We start from the raw sequence: 20,931 nt of genomic DNA, 5'->3' as shown, positions 1-20,931 counted from the left end.
GGACACATTACAATAAACTCTCTTGACTTGACTGAATGTTTCATTGTCATATGTACCTACTACAGAACAATGACAAAGTCAGAACTGATGCAAACATTCTAAAGTGTTTAGTAACCGGGCATGTGGCATGTAACTGTACATCAGGACAATACCAACATTTACATATTTTTTAAATTGTATTGTTAGCCGAGCCGGCATTTTGCTCAGTCTCAAAAGTTATAAGGGAACATGCACTGTAAACAAACAAACCTTGGGGCTAAATATTTAAGAAAGAACTGCCGATTCTGGTAGATGGAAGGTAGACACAAAATTCTGGAGTAAATCAGTGAGTGAGGCAGCATTTCTGGAGAGAAGGAATGGGCGAGGTTTCAGCTCGAGACCCTTCTTCAGACTGAAGAAGGGTCTCGACCCGAAACGTCACCCATTCCTTCTCTCCAGAGATGTTGCCTGACCCGCTGAGTTACTCCAGCATTTTGTGTCTACCAAACCTTAGGGCTAGCTTGCATTGCAACAATGTCAGGAGCCAAGAGTGGTTTATTGTCGTATGTCCCACACAGAACAATGGAATTTTTATTTGCAGCAGCACCACAGAATACCGGGTGTGTTGTGCAGCCATGAACATATTTATGAGCAGCTGCTATCCTGCGGTGTGAGAAGGCGTGGCACATTCTTCGTAGGTTTTAGAATCTTATTGTACTTTTTGAAGGTGGGGGCCTAATTAAAACTGTGTACTCTGTCTGCAGGCCTGTTACACAGCTGCAAGTCAGAATTCCACTGTTCCCTTGTGGGTACACATGACAATTAAACGTTCCTGTCGTGCCGTGAGAAACAACCACAGATTTCCAGTCTGAAGAAGGGCCCTGACCCGAAACATTGCCAATCCACGTTCTCCAGAGATACTGCCTGAGCTGCTGAGTTACTCCGGCACTTTGTGTCTTTTTTAAAATAAACCAGCATCTGGAGTTACTCATTTTTTACTAAACATAAGTAAAGACGGCCAAAAGATTATCGCACTTTGTATCAGATTTTATAAACCAGCATCTGCAGGTCATAAGGAATAGGAGTAGAATTAGGCCATTCGGCCCAACATGCCTACTCTGCCATTCAATCATGGCTGATGTATCTCTCCCCCAAACCCCATTCTCCTGCCTTCTCCCCATAACCTCAGATACCCATACTCACCATATTGAGTACAGGTGTCAGAGGTTATGGGGAGAATTTTGTGTCCTCAAAATGTTCTCAATTTATTCTGAGTTGCAATAAAAATGCAAAGAAATGTATTTCAATTTATTTCACAGATCAAGTACAATTGGCAACTTTGGTCTAATGCACTCATTTAATCTTTCAAGTGAAACTGCACATTAAGGCGTCGGATATGCAAAAACAGATAAAAGATATCTAGAATATTAATACTCCAGTGTTAGAAACGTGCGTGTAGACCTTCACGGTTGAGTGAAAGTCATTTCTGGCTCCGCACATTTCCAGAAGGTCCAGAACACAAATTCATAACCAGCGGCTGCCCAGGGATTTGCTGCACTAGAGGGTATTACAATTTTACGACTATACCAGACTGCCTGGTCGCAACTGTGATGGCGATAAGAGCATTTACCAGCAATCTTAGAAGCCTCGACTAACCGGGTATAACATCTCTTCAGGCCCTTCAGCCCAACCTGCGATCACCCATACAATAGTTCTATTCTTCTTCTTCCTTAGGCTCCCTTTGGTCATGGCTGACCATGGGTGTCTCCTATTCCCTATATGGAGGACGCCTGTGCGTGACTTTGTTTAACGTGGGGAGACTGGTGCACAGACAGCCACCCCACGGTCCTTGACAGATCTGGGTCAGGATCCAGTGGCATGGAGTCCAAGACGACCGGAGACCCTTTTCTGCTGCAGCCTTCATCCGCCTTCCCAGCCGTTGTGACGCTCCACTGAAGTCAGCCATCGTCCTCCGCCTGTTCCACCGTTGAGGTCTTGGTTGGATTGCTCTTTGTCAGAGACCTCCCCCTCGACCTTACCGCCATGGGTGGCCCTACCAGGAGCATAGCTCCAGACGGCATCGCTCTCAGGATCTCAGGTCCACACAAGCTTCTCTACCACGACAAGGTGACATCCATGGAGATTCTTCACACAGGGGATAATATAATAAGGCCAATTAACCTACATGCCTTTGGAGTGTGGGGGGAAACCGGTTATAGGGAGAACGTACAGACTCCGTTCAGACAGCATCCGTGGTCGGGTTGGAACCCAGGTCTCTGACGCAGCAAGGCAGCAACCCTACCGCTGCGCCACTGTGCCGCCTTAAAGAATCAGTGCATTCAAGTCAGGATGTAAAATGCGTAAAGAATAAAATTACCGTCAGTTTTCCTCACCTTAGCTATGTGCTCAAGCCATCGCCCCAAACCAATGAAGACGAACAGCATTGGAGGTGTATCGAAGAAGGTTATTGGATTCACTTTGGCTTTTTCCATCATGGCGATGGCCAGAACAACACAAGAGTACAAGAAAGCAACAGTTGTAGCGAGAACTATCAGGACATCCATGTTGGCAGTTCTGTGTTTCAATGCCTTGTACGCTTGGATATAGAAGTACCAACCGCCGACAAACTGCAAGAACCAAAAACAACATTAAAATGCTGCAACAACAGAGGCATATTCAACACTGAAGATAGACACAAAATGCTGGAGTAACTCAGCGGGACAGGCAGCATCTCTGGAGAGAAGGAATGGGTGACGTTTCGGGTCGAGACCCTTTTTCAGACAGAGGGTGTCTAGAGATATGGAGGGGTAAGGTGTGAAAACACAGCTCACTGCAGACGATGTCAAGGAAATGTAGAGAATGGTTCATTGTTAGCTGAGAGGAAGGTGACAAGGAGGCGTACAACCAGTAAAATTAATGAGTAGAACAGTAGAACTAGTGGCAACTAGTCAACATTGTCAGCAATTACCTGATAGGCCCCACATACAGCAGCAGTGTGACAATGATACGTTATTAGGTGCTGCCTGACCCACTGAAACCAAGCGTTTATCAAAGAATCAAAAAACATTAGACATGGCAGGCACAAAATGAACAGCAAAAAGTATTATGTACACAGCATTGAACTGGGCAACTGCTAATAATGCAAATCATAATTACAAAAGGTTTTTAAAAAGTGAGGCTCAGGGTCCTTGTCCATGGTTGCATAGTGGGAAAGAGTAAAAAATAGATTCAGCGCATCCATGTCATGGGTTCACAAGTTATATGAGCAGAATTTGGCCATTTGGCCCATCACGTATACTATGCCATTCAATCTTTCCATCTCAACCCCATTCCCCCGCCTTCTCCCCATAACCCGACACCCACCCTGACCGAGCGTGAAAAAAGACACAAAGTGCTGGAGTAACTCAGGGAATCAGGTAGTATCGCTGGAATTGACAACATTGGGTGGCGCCACGCGTGGCAGCCTCGTCCATCAGTTTGTCTGTCATTTCACCCTTTTTGTTATTTTTAGTTGTGTTAAAAGTATGTTTTTGGAGGTTTCTTAGTCTTTTTTATGTGGGGGTGTGGGGGTGGGGGAAAGGGGGGAACCGTTTTCTCATTCGCTACCTGGTCGAGGATGCTTCTTTTCTCCGAGTCGCATCTTCGCCCCCTCCTCGCGGCCTACCACCTGGATTGGCACGGCCTTTCCTGCCGGAGACCGGCCAGAGCTTCAGCAGCGGCACAACACTGGGTTCCATCGCCTAGCAGGCGATGCCTTACCGGGGATCGCCGTGTTGAGCTCCGGAGTGTTGGGCCTGCTGCTTTAACACTGTGGAGCTGTGGTTTGTAGAGCTTCCAGTCACGGGCGGCGCTGACTTCAACATCGTGGAGTCCTGGGATCCTTTGCCGGGGGTCACCAGTGTTGGAGCTCCATCCAGCTCGGCCTGTGGACTTCGGGAGCCGTGGTCTCCGGTAGGAAGTGGCCCGATTCGGAAACTCCAAGCCGCTGAGAGTGTTCTCCGTTCCGACGTTGGAGCTCCGATCATCCCAGGCGAGAGGGCCTGAAACATTGGGCCGCCCGTAGCGGCGACTGCGGAGGGCTCAAAGACCCCCGACCACGGTTGAACAAAGAGGAAGATGGCTGAACTTTATTGCCTTCCCTCACAGTGGGAAACGTTGATTCTGCTGTGGGGAATGTTCATGTCAAATTCTATCGTGTGTTGTGTTCTTTTTACTCATATGGCTGTATGGTAATTCAAATCCCACTGTACCAATTGGTGCATGTGATAATATATGTCTCTTGAACTCTCTTGAAAACCATCTCTGGTTAACATGAACAGACGGCATTTTGTGTTGGGAACCTTCTTCAAAACTCCGTATCAGAAATTCATCAGACTCGAAAAACCACCTGTCTATATCCTCCGGAGATGCTGCCTGACCCGCCGAGTTACTCCAGCACTTTGTGTCTTTTATGTAAACCAGCATTTGCATTTCAGTTTACGGATACAGCACGGAAACAGGCCCTTCGGCCCACAATGACTAGTGATCCCCGTACACTAGCACTATCCCACACACTGGGGACAGCTTACCAAATTTTTACCAAAGCCAATTAACCTACAAACCTGTACGTCTTTAGAGTGTGGGAGGAAACCAGAGCACCCAGAGAAAACCCAGGCGGTCACAGAGAGAACGTGCAAACTCCGTACAGACAGCGCCCGCAGTCAGGGTCGAATCCGGCTCTCTGGCGCGGTATGGCAGCAACTTTCAGTTTTAGGTTGGTTTATTGTCACATGTACCGAGGTACGGTGAAAAGCTTTTGTTGCGTGCCCTCCAGTCAGCAGAAAGACAAGACATGATTGCAATCGAGCCGTTTGCAGTTCTACTAGTGCCGTGTGGCCAACTAAGATGCTGGTGCCAACATAGCATACCTGGACTGGAACACAGAGAATGAAGGACAGCAAATTCATGATGGAGAGCCCTGGAAGAAGCTGCCGCTCCAGAAACATCGAGGAGTGATGTTCCTCCAGCTCGTCAGTGGTCGAGCCGTTCTGGTGGGTCTTGTAGAAGGCATGGTCTGCGATTATCATGTATACCATCATGATCATCACAGGAGCACAAAAAAATAGACTGATCAGGAAGGATCTCCTCCACCTGTGGGCAAAGGTCACAGTGAAAATCTGTTATTTACCAGCACGTGTCGCGGTCTGCTGAGCGTTTGACGGCACTGGGCCTGGACATCAGTAGGGGCAAGTCCAGAGCCAACAAGATCATGGGAGACCCCTTCCACCCCAGCAACGGACTGTTCCAGCTGCTAACGCCTCCGTTGCCATGCTGTGAGAACGGAGAGGATGAGAAGGAGTTTCTTCCCAGAGGCCATTAGGACTGTAAACTCCTATCTCTCCAGGGACTAACTTTACTGTAACTACTCTACTGTTGTGTGGTGTCTTTTTTAAATTGCTGTTTTTTTCCCTTTTCTTCCCTCCCACAAATATGTAATACGCGAATATGCGATTCTGTTCCATTCTGTTTGTAGTCTGTTTGTTTTTTTGCATAATTCGCGAGCATTGCCACTTTTCATTTCACTGCACATCTCGTATGTGTATGTGACGAATAAACTTGACTTGACTCGCTGGAGTTTGGATGATCGAAGGGAGACTTCACTGAAACGTACAGAAGAGTGAAAGGCTTGGATAGAGTGGATGTTTCCCACACAAGTGGGAGAGTCTAGGTCACGGCCTCAGAGTTAAAGGACGTTCCTTTAGGAAGGAGATGAGGAGGAATTCTTTTAGTCAGAGGGTGGTGAATCTGCGGAATTCTTTGTCAGGGATTGACTTCGGGAGCTCCAACCGCGGGCAGCCCGTGGTTTAGTCACCACCCTCTGACTAAAAGAATTCCTCCTCATCTCCTTCCTAAAGGAGCTCCCGAAGTCAACCCCTGACAAAGGGACCGCGAGCTCCGCGATGTTAAAGTCCGCAGGCTCCCCTCCGCGGCTGGAGCTCCCAAAAGTCGATCCCCAGCAAGAGGCCGGCAGCTCCGGATTGTTAGGCCGTAGTGCGGACGGAGATACGGTACGGAAAAAGTCGCATCTCCGTCGAGGTAAGAGATTTTAAAAACTCGACCCCCCCACCCCCACCCCCAACATAATACAAAACTAAAGACACACTAAAACATACATTTAACAACAGACTTAAAACAACAAAAGAAGAAAAGGACGAGACAGACCGTTGGCGAGGCTGCCGTGGTACAGCGCCACTCCGGTTATTATCAGGACCCGAAGGCTTGAGTTAGAAGGTGAGGCTGAATGTGCATTTGGAGAGGTTGTGGTGTAGTGGGATGTGGGCCATGGGCAAATAGGACTAGCTCAGAGAGACAACGTGTGTGTGTGTGCGCTCGTATATATGTGTCTGTGTATCTGTGTCTGTTTGTGTGTGTGCGTGTGTGTGTGTGCGTGTGCGCGTGGGTGTATATGTGTGTGTGTGTGTGTAACTGTGTCTGTGTATCTCTGTGTGTGTGTGTGTGTGTGTGTGTGTAACTGTGTCTGTGTATCTCTGTGTGTGTGTGTGTGTGTGTGTGTGTGTGTGTAACTGTCTGTGTATCTCTGTGTGTGTGTGTGTGTGCGCGTGTGCGTATCTGTGTCTGTGTGTCTGTCTGTGTCCATACACACACACACACTGAATTTTTTCTCTCTCGTTTATTACATTGTTTACAGTGTACTGTGTCTACATATTCTGCTGTAAGTAAGAATGTCATTGTTCTATCTGGGACATACTATCTGGAATAAAACACTTGACTCTTGAGTTGTGCTGAAGGGCCTGTTTCCATACTGTCTAACTCGACAACTCCACGTGTTATCCAATCAAGTAATATAATTGACAGGAGTCTGCACATTCAACAAATCGTTTTTGATGACCCAAATCTCAGCTTTCAACGCGGAACCTACCGTCCAATTTCTTCGCGATGATCCAAATGGCTCGCAGTGCGATCTTTTTTGACTAAGGAAGCCTCATAGCCTAGATCCTACAGAAACAAATGGAAGATTCCTGAAATCCATCTGCTGCTTTCACCAGCTTAATAAAATCTTCTCACACAATTTGTACTTGAGTTTTGATTTTAAGTTTATGTCATAAGTGATAGGAGCAGAATTAGGCCATTCAGCTCATCAAGTCTACCCCACCACTCAACATTTCACTGCACCTTATGGTGCATGTGACAAATAAATTTGAAGGTAGACAAAAATGCTGGAGAAACTCAGCGGGTGCAGCAGCATCTATCGTGCGAAGGAAATAGGCAACGTTTCTGGCTGAAACCCTACTTCAGACTGATGGGATAAATTTGAACTTGAACTTGAACCACGGCTGATTTATCTCTCCCTCCTTACCCCATTCTCCTGCCTTCTCCCCATAACTCCTGACACCCGCACTAATCTAGAATCTATCTATCTCTGCCTTAAAAATATCCACTCACTTGGCCTCCACAGCCTTCTGTGGCACTATGATACAAAACATTTATTTCCTTCATATTATTTAATGTATATTGTACTTACATGCTAAAATTCAACAGCTAAAATGTTATCTTTCCAATGAGCATATTGAATGCTTTATTTTTCACAATGAACTTTCAGTCTGAACAGATCAAAAGCTTTTCACTCAAGTGCATATAAAACACCCCACCCATGACCAAAACTAAAAGGTGTACAATGGGGAACTTTATAATCCACACCAAAGCATACTCAAGCAATAACAATTATAACACACAGCAGTAAAATAGAGGGTAGACACAAAATGCTGGAGTAACTCAGCGGGACAGGCAGCATCTATGGAGAGAAGGAATGGGTGACGTTTCGGGTCAAGACCCTTCTTCAGACTGATGTCAGGGTAGTGGGTGGGACAAAGATAAAATGTAGTCAGAGACAGTAAGACTGGTTGGAGAACTGGGAAGGGGGAGGGGATGGAGAGAGAGGGAAAGCAAGGGCTACTTGAAGTTAGAGAAGTCAATGTTCATACTGCTGGGGTGTAAGTTGCACAAGCGAAATATGAGGTGCTGTTCCTCCAAATAGCCTCACTCTGACAATGGAGGAGGCCCAGGACAGAAAGGCCAGATTGGGAATGGGAGGGGGAGTTGAAGTGCTAAGCCATCGGGAGATCAGGTAGGTTAAGAGCGGAGGTGTTCAGCGAAACAATCGCCGAGCCTGCGCTTGGTCTCCCGATGTAGAGAAGTTGGCACCTGGAACAGTATCTACGGATACAGTAGATGAGGTTGGAGGAGGTGCAAGTCAACCTCTGCCTCACCTGGAAAGACTGTCGGGGTGCTTGGATGGAGTTGAGGGGGGAGGTAAAGGCACAAGTCCTGCATCTCCTGCGGTTGCGGGGGAAAGTACCTGGGGAGGGGGTGGTTTGGGTGGGAAAGGACAAGTTGACCAGGGATCTGTGGAGGAAACGGTCTCTGCGGAAAGCAGAAAAGGGTGGAGATGGGAAGATGTGGCCAGTGGTGGGATCCCGTTGCTCTGTAAAATAGAAGTTAAGTAGGTCCAATTTGTCCTTATAAAACACGATATTAAAAAATAAAAATTCACCTTTACACATTTAATGATGTCACGAGGTCCAATGCACTCAGGATCAAACTTAACATGTGCTTTATTTGTGGCCAGGGCTACTGAGGTATATAATATACCTTTGGTTTTCATGAGTGTAGATTCAATATTATGAACACATGAGGCACACGTCATTCCTCGCACCTGCGTAGGAAAGTTGAAAAAAAAATGCTTGACAAAAATTGAAATGTTTCCTTCAGAGCAAACTCATGCATTCTAACTTGGCACCCATTCCCATGCTGGTTTAAACCGCAGACACAAAAGGCTGGAGTAACTCAGCGGGACAGGCAGCATCTCTGGAGAGAAGATTTGGGTGATGTTTCGGGGTCGAGACCCTTCTTAGAAACGTCACCCATTCCTTCTCTCCAGAGATGCTGCCTGCCCCGCTGAGTTACTCGGCTTTTTGTGTCTATCTTCCCTTTATCCTGCAGCTGTACAGCTTGGTTGTAATCATGTATTGTCTTCCCACTGACTGGATAGCACGCAACTAAAAGCTTCTCACTCTACCTTGGTGCAAGTGACAATAAACTAAATATCAATGTATCCATCAGTCAGTCAACAACCCACTGTGTTCTGCATCCACACGTTATCAGGGAGGTGGGCAGGATATGAATGAATGAATAGTTTATTTCGGTCATACATTAAAAAGAACAAAACATTACAATCTGTGCGAATCTGAACCAACACTGTATCCATTTCACACAACGTTCACATAATCAATGACCGATAAAGGAATAGGCTGAAGCCACAAAGCTTATTTTTGGCTATCCATAAAATAACCCAGAATATCAGCATAACAAAGGAATGAAAAAAAAAAAATTTACTCTAAATTGTAATCCTTACTTATTTTACATTTTAATCACTTTACATTATAATCCTTAATTATTTTACATTTTAAGGCTTTTTTGAAACTCAGCAGAGAGCGACAAAATTTCAACTCATCACTAAGCCCGTTCCATAATTTGACTCCCAAAACTGAGACACATCTATATTTTACATTGGTTCTCACTTTACATGTTTCACAAATACACAACCCTCTTAAATTATAATGTCCTTCTCTTAATTTAAAATTGTTTTGAATACTAACAGAAAGGCTTTTATTCCTAACTCGGAAAAGTATTTCTAATGTCTTTCCATGCACAATATCCAATTAAGGTACCGGACTTTATGAATAATGGATTTGTAGTTTCACGGTAAGAGCTTTATGTATTATTCTAATAGCTCTTTTCTGGAGTTTAATTATAGAGTCTATAATGGTCTATAAAGGATACATGGTGGACAGAGAAATGTAGGAAGCTTTTACTTCGAGCAAACTCTTGTGCTATCATTCAAAAGAAAAAATGAAGCAATTAGTAGAATTATGAGAGTGATACAGCACGGAGAAGGCCCTTCAGCCCCATTCATCCATGCCGACCAAGATGTGTCCTGTGCCAGTCACATTTGCCTGAGCCAGGCCCATATCCCTCTAAATCTTTCATATTCACATATCTGTTAAAATGTCGTTAAAGAGATTGGAATTGTACTAGCTTCTACCACATCCTCAGACAGTTCATTCACATACCTGTCAAAATGTTGCTTCTTAGTTTACATTCCCACTTTAAATCTACGCCCTCTATCCTCCCCTGGAAACAGGATTGTGGTCATTCACCTCATCTATGCCGTTCACGATCTACGCTCACACTCCTGCATTCCAGGGAAAAATATCCCCAACCTAACCAGCCTCTCCTGATCAACTAACCTCCTCCGTGCCAATAACCTGATCGAGAATCGCTTTTCAGCTTAACGACATCCTTCCTATCCTAGGTGACACAGTACTGTTGGGAAATCAATTGCAATTGTACCAATGTGACCTGCGATCCCCGCACACTAACACCATCCTCCACCCACTCGGGACAATTTTTACATTTACCGAGCCAATTAATCTACAAACCTGTACGTCTTTGGAGTGTGGGAGGAAACCGGAGCACCCAGAAAAACCCACCCAGGTCACGGGGAGAACGTTCAAACTCCGTACAGGCGGCACCCATAGTCGGGATGGAACCCGGGTCTCTGGTGCTGCATTCACTGTCAGGCCACAACTCTACCGCTGCGCCACCCTGGCCGCCCCTGATCTTTTTGTGTCGGAATCTGAAGGGGGGGGGGGTGGGGGAGGCTTAGGTTGAAATCTCATCTCCCTGCTTCTCACCAAGTCATTGCCGACACCCCCAACACCACATACAACTAAAATACAACTTGTTCAATGATTCAAGATACTTTATTGTCACATGTACCTAGGGAAATGCATTTTTTCTGCGTACAATACACAAAGTGAGCAAAGAGTCGCCACGCATGTGGTGCCGACAAAGTTGCAAAAGTACTTAGACAATAGACAATAGACAATAGGTGCAGGAGTAGGCCATTCGGCCCTCGGGCCAGACCGCCATTCAATGTGATCATAGTTGATCATCCACAATCAGTACCCCGTTCCTGTCTTCTCCCCATATCCCCTGACACAGCTATCTCGAAGAGATAAATCTAACTCTCTCTTGAAAACATCCAGTGAATTGGCCTCCACTGCCTTCTGTGGCAGAGAATTCCACAGATTCACATCTCTCAGGGTGAAAAGGTTTTCCTCATCTCAGCCCTGAATGGCTGACCCCTTATTCTTTTGGATCAGGATCGAACCCGAGTCTCTGGCAGTGTGAGGCAGCAGCTCTAGCAGCTTTGCCACTGTGCCGCCCAAGTGACACAGTATGCAACAGTTCCCTTCGATCCAATACTTTACCAAGGTCCATGCCCATGAAGTGAAACACTTGTCAAGATGCAACATCGCAAGGCTGACAGCATTCAAGTGTTATACCATAGAACCTTGGGCTCGCTTTCTCACTCGCTAAAAACAAAACAATTCAGCGATAATATTGGAAGTGAATACTCACAATCAGTTCCAAATGACCACTTGATCCATCGCTGTCCTCCAGCACAGTAGCACCAAACCCCAACTCCTTTATTAACTCGGCGATGTCTGGGGGTTTTAAGATAGCTGGGTTGTACCTCACTTCCGCTTTCCCAGCCATGAGAGCGACCAGCACAGAATATATACCTTGTCAAGAACAAGAGTGCAAGTTTAGTGTCAGTCAATAATGATGCATTTTTCCCATTCAGTCAAGAGCGCTCGTGTTCTCCAGAGATGTTGCCTGACCCGCTGAGTTATAGCCCTGTCCCACAGTACGAGTTCATTCCAAGAGCTCTCCCGAGTTTGCCCTGATTCGAACTCAGAGATTTACAGTAATGGCCATTCGTCGGTACTCGGGGCTCTCGTGGACATTTTTCAATATGTTGAAAAATCTTCACGAGTCTTCCCGAGCTTACCTGCCGTTAGCGAGTCTTCCCGAATACCTGTCATTAGCGCTAAGAGACGTCCCCGAGCTGCGACGAACCCGCTACGTTCATTCTCCGTGCTTAACACGCGTTTTATTTTTTTAAATCTTGGGAGAGCTCTTGGAATGAACTCGTACCGTGGGACAGGGCTTTTACTCCAGCAATTTGTGCCTTTATAATAATAAACAGCATCTGCAGTTCGTTGTTTCTGCAATGGATTTGTTCTTTTGGCCATCAAAGTGAATAAGACTACCATCAACATGGATCTAATACAAGGACATTCAAAACAGAGGCATTCAAGAAAGATGCAAGAGGTTAAGAAACAGAGTTTGTGTTTAGAGACACGGCGATCTGCAGATGCTGGAATCCAGCGAAGAACACGGACAGCACAGTGGCGCAGCAGTAGAGTTACTGCCTCACAGCGCCAGAGACCCGGGTTCAATCCTGACCATGGGTGCTGTCTGTACGGAGTTTGTACGTTCTCCCCGTGACCACATGGGTTTTCTTCGGGTGCTCTGATTTTCTCCCACACTCCAAAGATGTAAAGGTTTGTAGGTTAATTGACTTCAGTAAAATTGTAAATTGTCCCATGTGTGTAGAGCAGTTCTAGTTTGGGTGGCCAACTTTCTCACTCCCAAATAAGGGACAAAAGGTCAAAATACAAATTCCCGACGGCAATTCGTTGACCGACTCGGCCATGACTGGGTGAATGATGAGTTGGCCCGGGTGCTGGACTGCACACAAAGCCCAGCCGGTAGGCCGGATGAGGAGTTCTGGCCCGATGATCGGCCATGAGAAGGAGGGGTGGTGGTGGTGTTGGCGGTAAGCAAAGGTCCAAAGGTCGGACGGCTGGCCGGGCTGCCGACCGACGGGGCCACTGGCGAGGAGCTGCTGCTGCACTCCATGGGCTGCACTACGTCGGGTGAGACGGGGCCAGACGCAGCGCTCCGACCCGACAGTCCCCTCAACCCGAGTAGTAGCAGTCAAATACGGGACAAGGGTGGTCCCGTACGGCACAAACCAATTTAGCCCAAAAATCGGGATGTCCCGGCTAATACGGGACAGTTGGCAACCCTAGTGCAAGTATACGGACGTGATCATTGGTCAGCATGGGCTCAATAGGCCGAAGGCCTGTTTCCACACTGTCTCTCAAAAGTAAAGTCTAAAACACAAAGTGCTGGAGTAACTCTGCGGCTCAGGCAGCATCGTTGGAGGACATGGATAGGTGATGTTTCAGGTCGGGGCCCTTCTTTCGAATTTGAGTTTGGTAACTTGATGCCAGACCTACAAATCATAGAAGTTAGCAACATAGAAATATATCATTTGTCCAATGGCAATCGGAGCATTTACTTTGGGAAATTTCACGTCCCAAGTCTTGGTCTATAGGCTTGCATTTTATGGTGCATCAGGTCCTGTTTCAGTACTGTGCTGGAAGGAACTGCTGATGCTGGTTTAAACCAAAGATAGACACAAAATGCTGGAGTAACTCAGCTGGATGGGTTTGCCGCCTGTCCCGCTGAGTTACTCCAGCTTTATGTGTCTATCCACTGTTTCAGTACTTATATGTGACAAGTGTATCTGCCTCCCTTGGAGGTGAAATAATTCAATTGTTACATTTGGAGTAATAAAAATGAACGGCAGATGCTGGTTTATACCATAGACACAAAATGCTGGAGTAACTCAGCGGGTCAGGCAGCATCTCTGGGGATAAATGGATAGGTGACGTTTCGGGTCGGGCCTACTTCCGACGTTTGGAGTGATGTTTTTTCTACTTCTTCCCTCCTTTCCAGCATACCTCTGAAAATATGACAATAGACAATAGACAATAGGTGCAGGAGTAGGCCATTCGGCCCTTCGAGCCAGCACCGCCATTCTATTTGATCATGGCTGATCATCCCCAATCAGTACCCCCATTCCTGCCTTCTCCCCATATCCCCTGACTTCGCTATCTTTAAGAGCCCTATCTAGCTCTCTCTTGAAAGTATCCAGAGAACCCGCGTCCACTGCCCTCTGAGGCAGAGAATTCCACAGACTCACCATTCTCTGTGAGAAAAAGTGTTTCCTTGTCTCCGTTCTAAATGGCTTACCTCTTATTCTTAAACTGTGGCCCCTGGTTCTGGACTCCCCCAACATCGGGAACATGTTTCCTGCCTCTAGCGTGTCCAAACCCGTAACAATCTTATATGTTTCAATAAGATCTCCTCTCATCCTTCTAGACTCCAGAGTGTACAAGCCCAGCCGCTCCATTCTCTCAGCATATGACAGTCCCGCCATCCCGGGAATTAACCTTGTGAACCTACGCTGCACTCCCTCAATAGCAAGTATGTCCTTCCTCAAATTACAGGAACAAAACTGCACACAAGTGTGGTCTCACTAGGGCTCCGTAAAACTGCAGAAGGACCTCTTTGCTCCTATACTCCTCTTGTTATAAAGGCCAACATGCCATTCGCTGCCGAAGCAATGATAAACTATGGCCAGAAGCAATGATAATTTTTAAGGGTCCTCGACAATGTGCAGAAAGTGGTGACATCGCCTGCTCCATCGCAGGTACAGACCTCCCCACCAAGCTCTTTGGGCTAATGGAATCAAGGGATATGGGGAGAAGGCAGGATCGGGGTACTGATTGTGGATGATCAACCATGATCATATTGAATGGTGGTGCTGGCTCGAAGGGCCGAATGGCCTACTCCTGCACCTGTTGTCTATGTTTCTATGTAAGAGATTTACAGGAAGCGCTGTCTCAAAAAAAGGCAGCTAATACAATCACGGGCACACACCACCATGACCAAGCTCTCATCTCGCTGCTACTGTCGGGAAGAAGGTAGAGGAGTGTGAGAAGTGTCACCAGGTTTAAGAACAGCTTCTTCCCATTAGGTCCAAGCTCTTGAACCATTCTGCACAACCCATACCTCAGGTCTCCCACACACAATTTACATTAGTGATACAGTGTAGAAAGAGGCCCTTCGGCCCACTGAGTCCACGCCAACCAATGATCACCCGTACACTAGTTCTATGTTATTGCATTTTCGTATCCTGCACACTTGGGGCAATTTACATCAAGCCAATTCACCGACAAATCTGTATGTTTTGGAGTGTGAGAGGAAACCGGAACGCCCGGAGAAAACCCACGCGGCCACAGGGAGAACAGGCAAACTCTGTACCGACAGCACCCGTAGTCAGGATCAAACCTGGGTCTCTGGCACTCTAAAGCAGCAACTCCACCACTGTGCCAGCATTACCCAGTCACATTGATTAAAGAAATTAAGGTTGCCGATAAAATACTCTATTAAGCAGATGTATACATTGACGGCAATGCTTAACACGAGAAAAATTAACAAAGCTTTCGATAGGCTACAAATCACATTATAAAAGTTCTTACAATAGTTCCTTTATAAATTAAAACCGTGCGTTAATCCATCAGTTCCAAATTAAATCTACAAAATCATCTCAGATGTTTACAACACTAATAGAAATAGAAAGAATGATCAAAGATGGCTAATGAGGCTATAATTTAATCAAGTGGCTCAAAGGAAACCCAAATGCAATTTGGGTGATTATTGGATCCAATAACCCCACATAAAGTCACAAAACGTTCCTTTCTCCTTTTATTCGAGTTGTACTACAGCAGAATTAAATCAGAATTATATTGAATAAAATGGTCAAATGGATTGGTTCTGGTCAGATTGGGAAGGAAGGCACAGTGCCCAAAAGGAGACACAAAATACTTCAGATGTCAGAATCTGGTGGAATAAACAAACTGCTGAATATACTCAGCAGGTCAGGCAGCATCTGCAGAGGAAAATAGATCCGAGTTTTGTAAAATCAAAGAGGAAAGTACAATAAAAGACCAGGACATCTGGGCGGCACGGTGGTGCAGCGGTAGAGTTGCTGCCTTACAGCACTAGAGACCCGGGTTTGATCCAGACTACGGGAGCTGTCTGTACGGCGCTTGTACGTACGTACTCCCTGTGACCTGCGTGGGTTTTCTCCGGATTACTCCCACAGTCTAAAGACGTACAAGTTTGTAGGTTAATTAGCTTGGTAAAATTGTACATTGTCCCGAGCGTGTATAGGAAAGCGTTAGAGCGCGGGGATTGCTGGCCGGCGCGGACTCTGTGGGCCGAAGGGTCTGTTTCTGCGCTGTATCTCTAAACTAAACTAAATTTGGTTACAGGTTTCAGGAAACGAACAAAAGTGGCTGATGGATGTCATTTTTACCCAAAGCAAGTTACAAAATGGGAAAGAATGGCCTAGAATTACATGGGACAAAGAGATAAACTGTACTAACTGTAGTATTAATAAAAACAGAAGTGCAAGAATAAGTGCATGAGGTGCAGAGTGGGTGAGAGAAGACGTGATCTTGGCAAAGATTGCATCAGACATGCCATGCAGTTTTTCTATTAAAAAAACAATGCACATTAGTTGAAACTAGCAATTATACCTAGTACAGGTCAGCTCATATCTGAAATTAAAAAAGTTATTTCCTTCCGCACAACAATGTTAACTTTTCTGTGTCCTTATTGTTGCAAATGCCCAGATATGTTCTACACATAACTTTATAATAAGGCCTAGATTGAGTGGATGTGGAGAGGATGTTTCCACTGGTGGGAGAGTCTATGACTAGAGGGCACAGCCTCAGAATACAAGGGCCTACTTTAAAATGGAGATGAGGAGGAATTTATTTAGCCAGAGGGTGGAGAATCTGCGGAATTCATTGCCACCGGCGGCTGTGGAGGACAAGTCATTGGGTATTTTTAAAGCAGAAATTGATAGTTCCTTGATTAGCAAAGGTGTCAAAGATTATGGGGAGAAGGCAGGAGAATGGGGTTGAGGGGGGGAAATAGAATAGCCATGATCGAATGGCAGAGCAGACTCGATCGGCCAAATGGCCTAGTGCTGCTCCCATGTCTTATGATCAATTAAGGTTTACAACTTACATAAAGCAGCTGAATGTGGCAGAATATACCATGTAGCTTCACTTGATTGATATCGAATGCAATTAGACACTGAGCTGCATTGGGAATTAACGGGGACAAATGGTGGTAAACACTGGGAATAGGTCTTCAAGTAGACTATCACTCATGCACTGGGTTGGTGCACACTCCAGTGATCAGCAACGTAAACTAAAATGTTCTGTTTTAAATACAAAATGCATCACACATGGAGAACCTAATATGCAAGAAAGAAACGTTTGTGACATTGTTTGGGATAATAGACAATAGACAATAGGTGCAGGAGTAGGCCATTCAGCCCTTTGAGCCAGCACTGCCATTCAATGTGATCATGGCTGATCATCCCTAATCAGTACCCCGTTCCTGCCCTTCTCCCCATATCCCCTGACTCCGCTATCCTTAAGAGCCCTATCTAGCTCTCTTGAAAGCATCCAGAGAACCCGCCTCCACTGCCCTCTGAGGCAGAGAATTCCACAGACTCACCACTCTCTGTGAGAAAAAGTGTTTCCTCATCTCCGTTCTAAATGGCTTACTCCTTATAAACTGAGGCCCCTGGTTCTGGACTCTCCCAACATCGGGAACATGTTTCCTGCCTCTAGCGTGTCCAAACCCTTAACAATCTTATATATTTCAATAAGATCCTCTCATCCTTCTAAACTCCAGAGTGTACAAGCCCAGCTGCTCCATTCTCTCAGCATGTGGTAAACTCAGCATATGGATCATATTGTAAGTGATGCTAAAAAATGTTAGGAGCTGCAAGATAGGATTGCGACCCAGAAGGTGCATCTGGATGAGTGCTAAAGACCTGGCATAATGGGGCGACACGGTGGATGCGAGAGAGTTGCTGCCTTACAGCATCAGAGACCTGCGTTCCATCCTTACTGTAGTGGCAGATTATTACATACTGAGATAAGCCAAATGGCCACTACACTTACTACAAGTACTGTCCGTATGGAGTTTGTACATTCTCCCCATGGCCTTTCTCTGGGTGCTCTGGTTTCTTCCCACACTACAAAGCCGTACAGGTTTGTAGGTTAATTGCAAATTGTCCCTATTGTGTAGGATAGTGCTTGTGTATGGCGATCATTAGTCGGCGCAGACTCGGTGGACCAAAGGGCCTGTTTCCACGCTGCATCTCTAAACTAAACTGGTTCAAAACAATGAATGAATAAGTTTATTGGCCAAGTATTCACATACAAGGAATTTGCCTTGGTGCTCCGCCCGCAAGTGACAACATGACTTACAGTGACAGTTAGGAATGACACATAAAACATTAAACATTAACAATAAAACATTATCGATTAAACATGAGAATTAAATAAAATACCAGAGCAAAAGGAGGCTACAGATTTTTGGTTATTGAGTAGAGCTACTACTTGTGGAAAAAAGCATTTTTTATGTCTGGCTGTGGCAGCTTTGACAGCCCGGAGTCGCCTTCCAGAGGGAAGTGATTCAAAGAGTTTGTAGCCAGTGTGAGAGGGGTCAGAGATGATCTTACCCGCTCGCTTCCTGGCCCTTGCAGTGTAGTTTGTGGCTGGAGTTTGTGGCTATGCACAGCTCCAATGCCATCTATAAATTTGCCAACGACACCACTGCTGTTGGCCGAATCACAGATGATGATGTTGAGCCAGGGCCCAGAGGAGAAATAGAACTTGCACAACAACATGCTCTTGCTCGTCATCAACAAATCCACAGGACTAAACCGCTGACGTTAGAAAGGGGAAGTTGGGAGACCAAGCGCCAGTTTTCTTTGGGTCAGCTGTGGAGAGACTTAGTTTTGTTTTAGTGATGCAGCCTTTCGGCCCACTGAGTCCACACCGATCAATGATCTCTAGTACACTAGCTCTGTTATCGCAGTTTCACATCCTACACACTGCTGGCAATTTACAGAAGTCAATTTGCCTGCACACCCACATGTCTCTGGAATGTAGGAGGACACTGGAGCACCCGGAGAAAACCCACGTGATCACAGAGAGAACGGACAAACTCCATACAGACAGCACCGGTAGTCAGGATCGAACCCGGGTCTCTGGCGCTGTAAGGCAGCAACTCTACCGCTGCGCCACCGTGCTGCCCGTTTACTAGCTTGAAATTTCTGGGCATCAACGTCTCAAATGACTTGTGGCAACGTCTCAAATGACCCAGCAAATAGAAGGTGGCGCACCAGCGTCGCATCTTTCTCAGAGATTTCGAGCGATTTGGTGTGTCTGACAAACTTCAACAGATACACTGTAGAAGGTAGACAATGGAGGAGGCCCAGGAAAGAAAAGTTAGCATGGGAATGGGAAGGGGTTAGCAAAGGAAAATGGTTAGCATCCGGGAGCATCAATATGCATAGACTATGCAGTATAAAATGTCATGTCTTCCGGAAAATATCCTTAACGTAAAACATTTGGATAAACAGGAAGCTCAGACAACTTCATTATTCCCACATTGAATCATGTATGCTTGATCATTAGAAGCTGTTACGCTATTTAAGCTTTAAGGATAGAGACACTAATACTCCTCTAGTATTTTTACGCTAGATTCCAGGCCATTTACTCTGCCTCTGTGACATGGTTTTCCGTGATAATTTATTCTATATGTTACTGTGTTAATAGATCCAGCTAGACAAATCTTACGTTGCATCTCCGTTACTTCATGGTTTTGGATTCCAAGCAAGATTATATCCATATAAAGGGTAGTGATATAGATCATAGCTCAGTTCATCAAGTGGTGTAGCTGGTAGAGTTGCTGCCTCACAGCGCCAGTGACCCGGGTTCGATCATGACTATCTGTGTCTGTGCAGAGTTTGTACATTCTCCCTGTGACCACGTGGGTTTCCTCCGGGTGCTACGGTTTTCTCCTTACAGATTCGTAGGCTAATTGGCCTCTGTAAATTGCCCTTAGTGTGTAGATGAGAAAGTGGGATAACATAAAACTAGTGTGAACGTGCGATCATCGTTGGTCGGCGTGGACTCTGAGGGCCTGTTTCCTGCAACTCCAAACTCGAAACTAAATGAGATCGACAAATAAACAGAAGAACTTGCAAAGATTTCAGATAAGTAGCAAGGAAAATAAAGGCAAAACAAGCCTTGGTTTTAAAGAACAAATTTCTCTCTGTGACTCTATTTGCTTACCATCTTCCTGTTTCAAGTTCCTCTCGATGTTCGCTACACAGGATGCACAGGTCATGCCAGTAACCTGAATGAAACATTTTTCTGGAGTCGGAGTCTCTGCATTTTGGGAAGTGATGCTCGAATCCCGTGACGGCATCTCTCCTTTAACTTTGGTTTCACATGTCCCATTTCTTATTTTTTTGTCTTTTACGGACACTTTGGGCAAACCGTCCAAAATCACTGAAGGTTCCAAGCTTGCTGCAATCAAATGATTTGCATTCCATTATTAATTATGGAAAAGTACATTAAAATAAAATACATTAAGACCTATATATATATATATATTTGTAATATATATATATAATACAAATGTATATATAGGTCTTATATATATGTACACACACACACGCACACACACAATCAGTGATGCAATGCAGAAACATAGAAAATAGATGCGGAGTAGGCCATTCAGCCCTTCGAGCCAGCACCATCATTCAATATGATTATGTCTGATCATCCAAAATCAGTACCCCATTCCTGCTTTCTTCCCACATCTCTTGATTCCGTTAGCCCTATGAGCTACATCTAACTCACTCTTGAAAACATCTAGTGAATTGGCCTCTACTGCCTTCTGTGGCAGAGAATTCCACAGATTCACAACTCCCTGGGTGAAAAAGTATTTCCTCAACTCAGTCCTAAATGGCCTACCCTTTATTCTTAAATAAGGCTGAGGCTTTATTGGGCACTGGTGAGGTGGGTACACGTGACAATAAACTAAACTAAAAAACATCCACAATTATAGCAATCACCCACGCATTTGATTGGCTTTACAACTTGATTCCCCAAAACTAATTTGTCTAGAATTGTAACAGACGACTTACAAAATGGTGGCAGCCATTTGTTTACATGGTTTTTTTAAAAACTCTGGTAACAGAAGAATTGTTCACTCTTTTTGAAAACGACCTGCACTGTGGTA

The 20,931-nt window shown here is 45.4% G+C and overlaps 1 protein-coding gene across 3 annotated transcripts in view; it reads right to left on the bottom strand.

Moving 5' to 3' along the window:
- Positions 1-20,931, bottom strand: part of atp7a (ATPase copper transporting alpha) — a 73,255-nt gene that overhangs the window by 28,346 nt on the left and 23,978 nt on the right. For all 3 annotated transcript variants that reach the window (XM_033030788.1, XM_033030790.1, XM_033030789.1), the window contains exons 5-10: positions 19,977-20,213; positions 11,464-11,627; positions 8,531-8,692; positions 6,899-6,975; positions 4,887-5,109; positions 2,373-2,606 (exon numbers count right to left, since the gene is read on the bottom strand). In XM_033030788.1, the coding sequence (XP_032886679.1) occupies positions 2,373-2,606; positions 4,887-5,109; positions 6,899-6,975; positions 8,531-8,692; positions 11,464-11,627; positions 19,977-20,213 (1,097 nt within the window). The remainder of the gene's footprint in view (positions 1-2,372; positions 2,607-4,886; positions 5,110-6,898; positions 6,976-8,530; positions 8,693-11,463; positions 11,628-19,976; positions 20,214-20,931) is intronic.

The sequence above is a fragment of the Amblyraja radiata genome, chromosome 12 (assembly GCF_010909765.2).
Source record: "Amblyraja radiata isolate CabotCenter1 chromosome 12, sAmbRad1.1.pri, whole genome shotgun sequence".
In the NCBI taxonomy this organism is placed as follows: domain Eukaryota; kingdom Metazoa; phylum Chordata; class Chondrichthyes; order Rajiformes; family Rajidae; genus Amblyraja; species Amblyraja radiata.
This window is presented reverse-complemented; position numbering and strand designations above follow the sequence as displayed.